General features: G+C 41.7%; 1 protein-coding gene across 1 annotated transcript; it reads left to right on the top strand.

Annotated features, from left to right (window-relative positions):
• Positions 1–1937: 1937 nt before the first annotated feature.
• On the top strand, positions 1938–10304 carry LOC111840361 (RNA-binding protein, mRNA-processing factor 2a-like). Its single transcript, XM_023805105.2, has 8 exons — positions 1938–2532; positions 4769–4846; positions 5313–5351; positions 6559–6621; positions 7269–7419; positions 8649–8788; positions 9195–9265; positions 9743–10304. The coding sequence occupies exons 1-7, from the start codon at positions 2479–2481 to the stop codon at positions 9258–9260; spliced, it is 591 nt and encodes a 196-aa protein (XP_023660873.2). The 5' UTR covers positions 1938–2478; the 3' UTR covers positions 9261–9265; positions 9743–10304.
• Positions 10305–11445: the final 1141 nt, after the last annotated feature.

The following is an 11445-nucleotide window of genomic DNA, read 5'->3' as shown; positions in this document are numbered from 1 at the left end:
TGCACTTCTGGCTTGAATGTGTAGAAAGAGCAGGAAATGTCATTAAAATATGCGTGTCGAGTAAGTGACTTAATGTAAACCCATGTCAACTAAAATTAGCAAAGTAATTAACACTATAGACTCTGTTAGTTTCTTCGGATCAAAAGCACACCAGCAGGAATACTAACGACTATTGCCGTGTTTCATAACTATACACGTTCTCAAGTATTACGAAAAGCTTGGGAATTTAATTCCATTTTAACTTAAGTCTGATAATAATGACCGAAAGCCGAATCTTATATTGGCGCATTTGGGGCTAGTTTTAGTTTTAGTTACACTGTAAAGAATAGCGCGACGTCAGTGTTTATGAAAGACTGAAGGTTTCCATTCCCTCGTGCGACGCAGATTTTTGTTGACTAACAATAATTAAATCCAAACATGTTCAACAGGTCCATATAACTAGATTTATTTTAAAATAGACCTATTGCTATTATATCACAGTTAATACTGGGCTATTGTAATGTTACGTCTATAGAATAATAAACCTGAAATTAATATATACTTAAAGTTAACCACATATTAAATGTAGTAGATACAATTGCTTAATACCTTATTCTACGAGTCTTCACTCATCCTTCACCGAAATATTACAGCTTTGCTGTCAGTTCAAATCCAAGCACGTTACAAAATGACAAAATTGTACGCCAGACATTAATGTAATATTTTAAAGGAATACTTAATGGTTAAAAGCACTATTTTAGTCAAACATTACCCTCCTGTATTTTGGACGATTCTGGTCTTTCGAAAAGGTGAGTTCAGCAACAGTGGGACATTTAAGCTTTGCCCTATGCTGCTTTTTAAAAAAATCAACCACCAATGAAAACAAATAGCGCTAAAATCATGCTACAACGGGGCTTGGTCGTCACCAGCTTTTTTCATTGGTGTGACATGTTTATCATGGCTGTGTTCAGAATGCCAAGACACAATGTGTAGCGCAACCGCAAGTGGACCGACAAACCAAATAACTGTCGAAAGATAAGGCTGCTAGAAGCATATAATGAGGTATATCGTTTAAGATGTTGTATTTTAGGCTACTAAAAGAGGGCTGGAGATTATTTTAAAAAATAAAGCACATTTTGAAAAAAATATATATGAAATATATATATATATATATGTGTGTGTGTGTGTGTGTGTGTGTTAGTGTTTTGCTTGCTTTTGCCTCTCTATGTTTTATCCCATAACTATTAAATATTACATGGATTGTTTAGATGTCCACATCTAACGAGACATGCAGCTAATAGAAAAAATGTTAGTGTGAGCAAATGGCTTTCGTGAGATTTTTCTAAATCATTTACCAAAAAGTGTCGTACTTTTGCATACTTCACCCTAGTTCTTTTATATAACCTTTAAGATAGCAAAAACATGCATCAGGGAAAGTAAAATGAGAACAATATGAAATTACAATTACAATATAATCATTGGTTTATAAACCGAAATATGACTTTTTTTTCTTTTAGATATTTCTGTAATGTGTTGTATTTAGAATTCAGCTAAAAGTCTACACCACAAAAACAAAACCATAAACAGCACAGAGCTACATCTAAAGCTCCTGAAGGTGGAAGTAACTAAAACACGTGCAATCTTTAGATTAAACGGAAAATTTGACGATGATATCGTCCTTAAAAACGCGTATGATATACACAAAGAAGAGCCTAAATGGCCAGACAGTTGATTGTGATACTCTGAGGTATATTGTAAAATATTTTAAAATAGAAATTGCAATCCACTAGGGAAGTATTCTACAAGTTTCTAGTGTTACATTAGAAGATGCTGTCTAATTAAAAAATGCTGTAATATCCAGTGAACACTATTAATTGGCAAATTTTCCTTTTAAATTGGGGGCTGTACGCTGACAGGCTTACCCTCAGAGGCTTCAGAGCTTAAGTTGGTCATTAAATTAAACCTAGCCAACTGCAGTTATTTGAGAATATCTGAGAAAAAAAATCGGATTGGGCCAGGTTTTGCACAGACACGGTGATGCAGTAGCGGCTGTGCCGAGAGGGCTGGGCTTCTCCCCAGCTGAGACCCATTTCCAACACGAACGCCACTCATCGTCTTGGGCTGCTGCTATAATTGGTTACTAATTTTAAAACGCTAGGAGTATGAGCCGGGAATTTACTGGGTTTAGTGTGTAACACCGATTTTTCAGCTTTTCATTCCCAAATTTAACTCTAAAACGGACACGCTTGATGTGGCCAAAATGAAATAACAGCGTCGTCTTTTCACATTTTCTCACCTTCACAGTGCACCTTTTCACCAGTTCACCTTTCGTTTTTTACGTTTGGTAAATCGGATACACCACACATTTGGCCTGAAATTTCACTAATTTGCACAAAGATCCTCCCCCCAACTTGAAACACCTAACGGTCTACGGACTAGAACGTAGTAAAACTATTTTCCTTTTTTTTCCTTGCTCAAAGAAATTACTTCAGCTCTACAATGAGTCTAAAATCCGATTCTGAGCCGAACAACAATGTGACGATGGAAGAGGAGGTAAGGGACCTGTCTGAAGCGCTTCTCGGTCTCCAGAAGTTTGCTTCGTGCCGTGGAAACTTTTTTTGTCTGATTTTGTTTACAACACCGACTTAACTTTTCACTGTGAAAGTTTGCAACGTATATAGTAAAATGCGGGGGAAATAATGTATTTTAAGTATTTGCTGATCTACATTTAGAGGTTCAACACCACATTGGTGTAATTAAGTTAGAGAGGGGGTTGGAGAAGACCCTTTATTAATCTGGAGGGGATTTATTAGTGGGCAGTATTTTAGTATTAATATAGTCTTAAGCGTCGCTTCGGAAAGGAAACAACTGATCCATACTGGGAATTTATAGAAACTTTAATGCTAGACAAAAAATGGCCAATCTACTTATTTTTTAAAAGCAAATTCAGTTCGTGTTTTGGTTGTGCTTCGTGCTATCCATCCATCCATCAGACGTAGTTTAACTTTTATTCATGACTGTTTCTGCGACACTCGCCCCCCCCTTCCTTTAATTTTTGTTGGCCACATTAAGGAATTTCCTGTTCAGATGAAACTGTGTCCTGACTTTGTTGTAATAAATGTGGAATACACGTTTGACGAACTAATTTGTCCCTAAAATTCATTCGTTTGTCAATGGCGTACTCCCATAAGCGTAAATTGGCTTTCATAAACATTTGCAACGCTTATTTTGGCACTGCAGATGTATGTGCTGCTGATGACTTGCTGATGTCTGCATTTAAAGATGAGTGATTGATCTGCGGGTGTCGTGCTAAATGCCAGTGTTCATACACCCAACTGACGTTTTACAGCTCTGGTTCGCAGTAGATAGACATTTTAGGTGGTTGTGGAGTCTGGTCATTGCAGAGCTGTCTGCGGAAGACTGTGAAGCTTGCTTTGTGCTAAAAAAACTGCAAAGAGATTTTCTGTTCTGGTAAGTAAAAATGGTCCATATCTGGAATCCAGGCGAGGTGCAGTACCTTCTGTGACCCACTGATCAGCGCAAAATCGAAATGTAATTTTGGCGGTGCATCTAGTTTTAAAGTCATTAAGCTCCGTTTGCATGTGGTACCACTAGTGTTGAATGATATTTTTTAAAGGCACTCTTCATTTATTGTTATGCATAAAGTGAAATATTAAGGAAACGGTATCATGATTGTGATCCTTGTGAAAATGATCGATGGTATTTAAAGGTGAAATAAAAATTTTTTTTGAACTGTTAAACTTTCCGGGAATTCTAGTACCTCAGACTCGTCATGTGGAACAGCTATTTATTGAGCCACTGTTTATGTTGGATGGGAGAATTCATCTGTTGTTCTCAAACTACTATGTTCCAGACAAGTGGAATTTTGGTTCAGTTTGTGTGGTGCATATGTCAAGTTCTTCAGAGGGTGTTTTATGTTTTGGCAGCGTGATTATCTTGCTGTAGGTTAACAGAACTTCTTGAGCAACGTGCTAATTAATGTGAGTCACTGGTCATTGTTTGCTGTGGATTATTTTATTTTTTACTTATGATAGCTAGTTTAGCATTCAGTATAGCCGGGGAAATGGGAAGCTGCATCTTCATTTTAGCTCAAGTAACATGCCCATTTTCAACAGTCTGTAACAGCATTAAGCTCATGACTTGTTACACCTCCCACTGGCTACAAATAGGCTCCCCCTGCCAAAAAGGCCTTGAGTTGTGCGCTCATGTAGGGAAAGTGCGTCAAACTTAATGGCAGCGTGTGTCTAGAATGTTTCACATTAATGCTAAGTCTGTGTCCAAACCCGCCTAATCTATTTTTTTTTCGCCTAATCTATGTGATTCCTGACTCAGTGCACATGTATTTGTAGTAGGGGAACTGAACTTCAAGCCAAACTTAAGATCAGTAATAAGGTTGTTTGGTTGATGACATTACCAAAGCGATCTTTTACTTGTGACATTTCCACTGTATGGTCATGGGGGCGAGTGGAAAACCTTCCCCTTATTCAGGATGTGGGTGTTTCTACCTCCACACACTGTGGACTTGGTTCTACCTTAATTTTAGGGCTCCAACAACTGAAATGAAATTTCTCTGAAATGTATAACCATGTAGTAACATTAACAATGCATGAGCGTTTTGGTTTTATGGAGCTACAAGGATTAATCATAAATGCCGCCGCCCTCCCCAATGGATGTGTGACAAGCTGAAGCTGAAACTAGTCAGCAGCTTGCAGACAGTGCAGTGTCTCCCCCCTTTCCTAAATTGCCTTTTTTTCCTCCCCCCCCCAAGGTGCGGACGCTGTTCGTCAGTGGCCTCCCCATCGACATCAAACCCCGGGAGCTTTATCTCTTATTCAGACCCTTTAAGGTGAAGCTGCCTCTCCTTCATACCTGTTCCTATAACAGTTGCTACATTGACTGAATTTATTTATTTTATCCTAAACATGCAAGTCAGTCTTTAGATAACAACAGCCTTGACTAACTGACATTAAAGTTAATACCTTTTATGGGCTGGACCCTCTGCTGCAGAAATGTTCTGGCTCAGTTAGAATAGCAGCACCTATTTGTCTTGAGGAGGCCGTGTTGCCATAAAATAATGAGGTACTGGAGTCTCTGGACCTCTGCTGACATGACGCTTTGCCTAGCTTGGGATTTCTGCTATGAGTCGGAAGTTTCCTGAAACTTGCATGACTAAGCTTTACATAAAAGATTGCTTGGTCCAAATGTATTTGCATCTTTTAAAATGGTCAATTTGCAGACATTTTGCCAACGAGATCTTTTCCATAAGAGTTGTATCTGCACCCCCAAAATATGAACAGTTTTTCTCTTTACAGGGTTATGAAGGTTCTCTGATTAAGTTGACTTCAAAGCAGGTAAGGTCCTCTCATCAGTGCCACTGTGGTTTATAGGTGGGTTTTTTTTTTCCTGTGTCCAGCTTATACATGTATTGGGAGACCGTTCCGAATGTCAGTGATGTTAATGGGGCTTAACCCCCAGCCCCCTGGGTGCTGCTACGGGTGGCTGCCCTTCGTAGACAGCTTACTCTACAAAGAGCAAGTTGAGGGAGGCGTGAACACTATTTCCCCACAGGGATCAATAAAGTATCTGTTATTAATTTTGGGTACCTCAAGAGCTGAGCTTCTACTACAATCTAGGTAAATGAGCACTGGGCTCAAACTCAGCCCCCAGAAGACGACCTTACCCTGACCCCCACCCCATTGCCGCATCACTCTGCAGCTGGAGGGGCCATTAGAAATGCTATGAGGAATTATCATTTTTCAATTGGGTACTAAACATGTCTTAAAATCAAATGTGCCTGTTGGTATTAAGAGAATATTTGCAAATGAAAAATGCTTTTCCAAACCGTACATTTACAGATTTAAGTTGAAAGGAAGCAGGTGACAATTAACTTCTAATACATGTAGATTTCCAAATGCCAATCTTGTGATATTTGGATCAGAATTATCCAATACGTTTGCAGGGGAGAAACTGGGATGACAAAACTGTGCTCTATTTGAAGCTAGATAGGTAAAGGGGAGATTAGATAAGCCAGACAATGTTAACCCAGATTAAGTTTTGAGACACTGGCTCCAGAAGTTTGGGTAGGTTTCAAGTTTTTTTGGGAACTGGGGTGGTTGTAGCCTTCAAGGTGATGTCCTCCTAGGCTTTCGTAATGAGCCTCAGCAGCTTTCAATAAGGTTTTGCACAAGTTATAAGTAACTTTTTTTTTAAAAAAAGAAATGTGAATAAGTCATGTTTCCATTAATGGATGTCATAAATGGTAAGACATTCACTCTGCTAGATCGATTGGTGCCTTACCTCAAGGAACAGGCTTTCCATGAGATGATGGCTGATGGCGTAAATTATCGTGCTACAAACCGCCTTAAGTGAGCGTAAGCTGTGGGGGTGTCATCTTCAAGATATGTGAAATGTAGGTGAATGGCGACTCCACTGTTGGAGCTGCCAAATGAAGCAGGGTTAGCCTGCACTTGTCTGCCCCCCTGCATTTGTACATCTTCCCTGAATGGGTTTGGTTTTTCCCTCCTTTTCATATGTCCTTTCTCTCCCTCTTCCCTCTAGCCTGTGGGGTTTGTTACCTTTGACTGCCGATCCGGTGCTGATGCAGCTAAGAATGCATTAAATGTAAGCAAACGGCCACCTCTGACCAGGCATGCGAGTGGCCATTCTATGGGCAGAATCCTTCCTGAAGATGAGCTGGGCTTAGCTTCTGCGTTATTAGCCTGACGGAGTGAAGCCGTCCTTTAACTAGTAAGAGTTTAAGCCTGATCCTGGAAGTTGCAGGAAGCCTCTGTCTCTTTCAGGCAGTTTGCCATTGCTCAGTGACCTTCCTAAAGTAAGTGTTGGTGGCCTGTGTCGGGTGACTGCCCTAAAATTAAGTTTTCTGATGGTATAGCTTTACTATGTCTGCTTTTACAGTCTGTGGCCTGTTTAGCGAATAAGCTCTTGGAAGTTCTGCTCAACATGAATATTTCATATTTTTAATGGAGGAGGTCCCCCTTGCAATACCGGCATATTTGCCTAAGCCATTTTTAAACAATGCAGCAGCACTGGAGTAATTTGAACCCGAATACCCACATATGCACCGATCCATGCTAAGGCACCTCAAACAGACCTGTTTTAGTTGCATGTCTGCATAGCAAGGCCACATCACACAGGCCCACTGGGCTCCCACTGGCCCGTCACTCAGCACAGCAAGGCCACATCACACAGGCCCACTGGGCTCCCACTGGCCCGCTCAGCAGCCCCTCACAGTGCCCGTCTCTCTCCAGGGGATCCGCTTTGACCCAGAAAACCCACAGACCCTGAGGTTAGAGTTTGCTAAAGCCAACACGAAGATGGCAAAGAGTAAGCTGATGGCTACGCCGAACCCCACAAACATCCACCCAGCTCTAGGAGCTCACTTCATTGCACGGGACCCATGTAAGTGAAAGGCTGCACCTAAAGACCCACATGCACCCACCACTGCAGCGAGGCCCTTAAAGCTGGGTGCTGAGCTGAAGTTTACATGCATGCTCTGCTAATAGAGGCCTAATAATTCAAACCTCCAAAAGTCACCACTGGATCACATGACTGAGCAGTTGGTTGATGAAATTGCTTCTTCAGGGTTCTGTGATACAGCACAGCATCTCTGCTCCCTATAAGTGGGTTGTGTTGCCTTAAGGACCTTCATTAGTGTAAGACTGGGCCTCTGATGCAGCCGCTGTCCCAGGCCTGTGCAGTGCTCTGAAGTAACATCGGCTTGTATGTTTCTGAATGCATTTAATAGTCAGGTGGACTTTCTGTTTTTTGGCATTAGTTTTGAACTGTTCCATGCTTCCTGGACTCCTAATTAGAGGCTCCCTTTTAAACCATATTTATCCCTTAACTGGAATTAACCAAAGCAGGTGCTTCTTATTAGCACAATTATTCAAAAGTATTTTAAGAACTTTTTTGAACTTTTGTAGATTTCATTGTATGGGTAAAGATCAAATTTAGTGACAAATTGCACCGCAATTAAAGCAACGACCCCAGTGATGCCAAAGAAGCGCAGCCTCTGACTCTTGATCTTGTAAGTGTGATACTTCAAGGTTTAGATCTTTTTAGACTTTGCAGGAACTTTTTATATAGAACCAGCTCTGGAACTGAGCAACTTTTGAGACATCGCACCAAAATCAAAGCAGCAGCAGCATTAGCAAAGGAAGGGCAAGGGAGCTGCAGGAGATGGCTGATCTTATGAACACAGAAACTGTGTTTGGATCTTAAGGAGAGCTTGGGAGTGTCATAGGTGACCTGGGACCTTTTCATTTTGAGACACATTGTGAAATGGAAGTAGTGCCACCTAGTGGTTGTGAAAGGGCGGCCACAGGCCCAGGTCTGGTGAACATGATTTTAAATTGTTGAGCTGTTAAAGATTATTTGATTTTGAAGTTGAGTGTGTATAGGGGGTTAGAGATTGGGGGTGGGTAGAGTAGGGATTTGATTTTTGGGGGGGGGGGGGTGGGGCATCTGGGAAGTATAGTCATTCTGACAGCATCTGGCTGTCACTGTGCCCTCTGGAAAAGAGTAAGGTCTTAAGAGGTGACACTTAATCAGCTGGTACTTTGGCATTTGAGTTCCTTTGTATGACTTCACATGTCCTTGGGGGCGCCGTTGGTTTTGTGACTCTGCAGATGATCTGACGGGTGCCACTCTGATTCCTACATCCCCTGAGACCTGGGCCCCCTACCCGCTGTACGCCACGGAGCTAACCCCCGGCCTTCCGCACACTGCCTTCTCCTACCCCGCAGCCGCGGCCGCCCTACACGCTCAGGTACCTGGCCTCACACTCACGCCCACCTGCAACCCCACTCTGGTGTGCTTTTGGGAATCTGCCCCATGGCACTGCAGTGTGACTGCAGGCTTTAATGGTGAGACACTGCCACCTGCAGGCAGAAGTCTGCACATGACTGTGGCTGGTCAGAGGAAGCTGGTTGTCTTCTCACCCAGCCTAAATTCTGGCACATCTCTGAATTGCTGTAGGTAATGTTAAGCAGAACACTTATGTGGAACATAAATGGGGGGGGTAACGGTGGTCATTGGGACACACCTGGATAAACCGCCGGATTTTAATTGCCTTAATCTGAGCTGTCGAATGGGCCACTGCATGACGGTCCATTTGTACCTTTGTGTCTGTGCAGTGTGAGACTGACACTGTCGGCTTTTGGATCTCGTCTTAGATGCGCTGGTATCCACCCCCATCTGAAGGATCCCAATCTGGATGGAAGTCCCGCCAATTCTGTTAGTCCTAGTAAGTATTTCTTAAGTTGGGGTTAGTGATTTTATTGAACACTAGTGCAGGTAAGTGATCATTCTGGTCAATTCCTTTTAAATTGGCAATGCAGTCTAGGTGAAATGACAGGATGTGCTTAATTTTTCCATAATCCTTCATTGGGAAGGATGGCGACTTCATGCTGAACGCTGCAGTGATTTACCGTGTGGGGGGGGGGGATTTGAATTCATTTTATGTTTGGCCATTTTACATGAATATTAAAATACATAGTCAATGTCAAGTAGACAATTCAAGTAGGTCTTTTGTCATTTTTAACCATACACAGTTAGTGCAGTTAGTTTAAAAACAAAACGGCGTTTCTCTCGGACCAAAGTTCTATATAGATCAGCACAAGTCTAACACGTATCAACCCAGCAATGGCTAGTTTAGCCTAATGATGGTTTATTTGGTTTTACACATTCTGGGTAAGTTGTCACCTTTCTCTTCCCATCCCAGTTGTGCAAGATACTGAACTTCTGCAGCAAATTCAGTCAGGTTTAATGGACAAAGGAAACCAGAAACTCAATCTGGGCTGCAAGTGAGGATTAATGGCACAGCTGAGTCTTTGGATATCGCATCTTCACGCACATGGAGTTGCTACAGAAATATGTCCAGTTTACTGACAGAAGGAATATGGCACAATGAGGGTGGAATCCTATGGGCTCAGAGCTCATCAATCACTGCATGTTCAGAAACCTGGCATGAATCTGACTCTGACATTCGTCCTTCCATTAGTATTTTTTCCATGTAGAAATTTAGTCTTGGTCTACTTGAACTTCCTTCCTAGATTTGTGGTCTTACCCCTTGCTTGTAATGTTAAATGCGAAATGGATACCACTTTTCGTGCTGGAATCCCTTACTCCAGTGCTTTTGACATTGAAATAAACAACTGGGTTAGGTTCAGTGATTGTTTTGACGGATCGAGTCTGCATCCCTATAACCACCTGTTGTTGTCAAAATGTCTGTGGGAAGAGTGAGTGTATTTGGCTGTAATAAATATTTATGATGTGCAATTAAATATGTGTTAGTCTCTTTTAATGTGGTTTGTTTCATGTTTGTAGGCATTTAAATGCAGTTATTAGAGGTGGTGACTAGTTTCTAACAGTTGAGAGAATTAAATTGAATGGGTGTCAAGATTAGTGGATTCTTCCAGAAGGTGAAAATAAATTGCCTGAATGGATGCTGTCTGGTAAATTTGTAAATGTACTTTAGTAATGGTGAATGAGACCCCAGCAGTATGCTTCAGCTTGACGCTGCAGTAGAGGGTATCTAAAAGCCCATGAAGCCGTCATGTTTGTGCTACTTTCCGGCTCGCGCTCTCAGCCCGGCCCTCCGCTAGGTTTGTCTGCACTTCCCACGGCTTTCTGTGATTTGTAGCCTACCCACTAATAATGATGGTCACTTGGGACTCCTAATACCTTAACTGTCAGGAAAGAGTCCAATTTGCCTTTGCTTGTCACTGGGGCTATACCCTGAAGGTTCTGCCAATTGTTCTCTACAGCTGTAGGTAAACATACCTTTTAAGGTACAGAAATGGCGTGAGGAACATTTTTGTACCACTGGGGGTACATTGTTATTTGTACCTTTTGGATGTTCCTCAGTCTCTTTTGGTGTCTCAGCCTAGCCAGCACCACTCCTCCACCCCCCGATTTGTCCCTTCTCCGCCTCCTTCACATTTCCACTAGGACTTTTCTGACAGCAGAATCTTGTGCCATGGATTCAGACACACAGTTGTGGTTGGTGCGTGCATACAGCAGTGATATTCCACCAGACCAGCAGAGGGCAGGTGTATTGCAACAAACACATTCAAGCAGTGTAGTGAAGTGGGTAAACCTTTTAAATACTCTAATAGTTTTGAATATTAGTTTTTCTCGATTTGCTTTGGCACATTTCATGAAACATATTTAACATTCTCAAGACTATAAGAGCATTCCTCAAAACAATTCATGCATATTGCAGATGTTTAGCTACAAACGTCTGTAACTTACCCAAAACGATTAACTCGTGTCTCAAAAGCAAATGATTCCACCAATGAATTACTCCGTGCCAATGAAAAGTACAATCAGCATCATTTAAATGTCAAAATGCTTAGATATACTGTAAGTATGTCAGTGTAAGTATGCTCCTGAGCTCCACAATTCTGAATGATACTCAGTCCC

This window comes from Paramormyrops kingsleyae, chromosome 11 (genome assembly GCF_048594095.1).
Source record: "Paramormyrops kingsleyae isolate MSU_618 chromosome 11, PKINGS_0.4, whole genome shotgun sequence".
NCBI lineage: Eukaryota > Metazoa > Chordata > Actinopteri > Osteoglossiformes > Mormyridae > Paramormyrops > Paramormyrops kingsleyae.
This window is presented reverse-complemented; position numbering and strand designations above follow the sequence as displayed.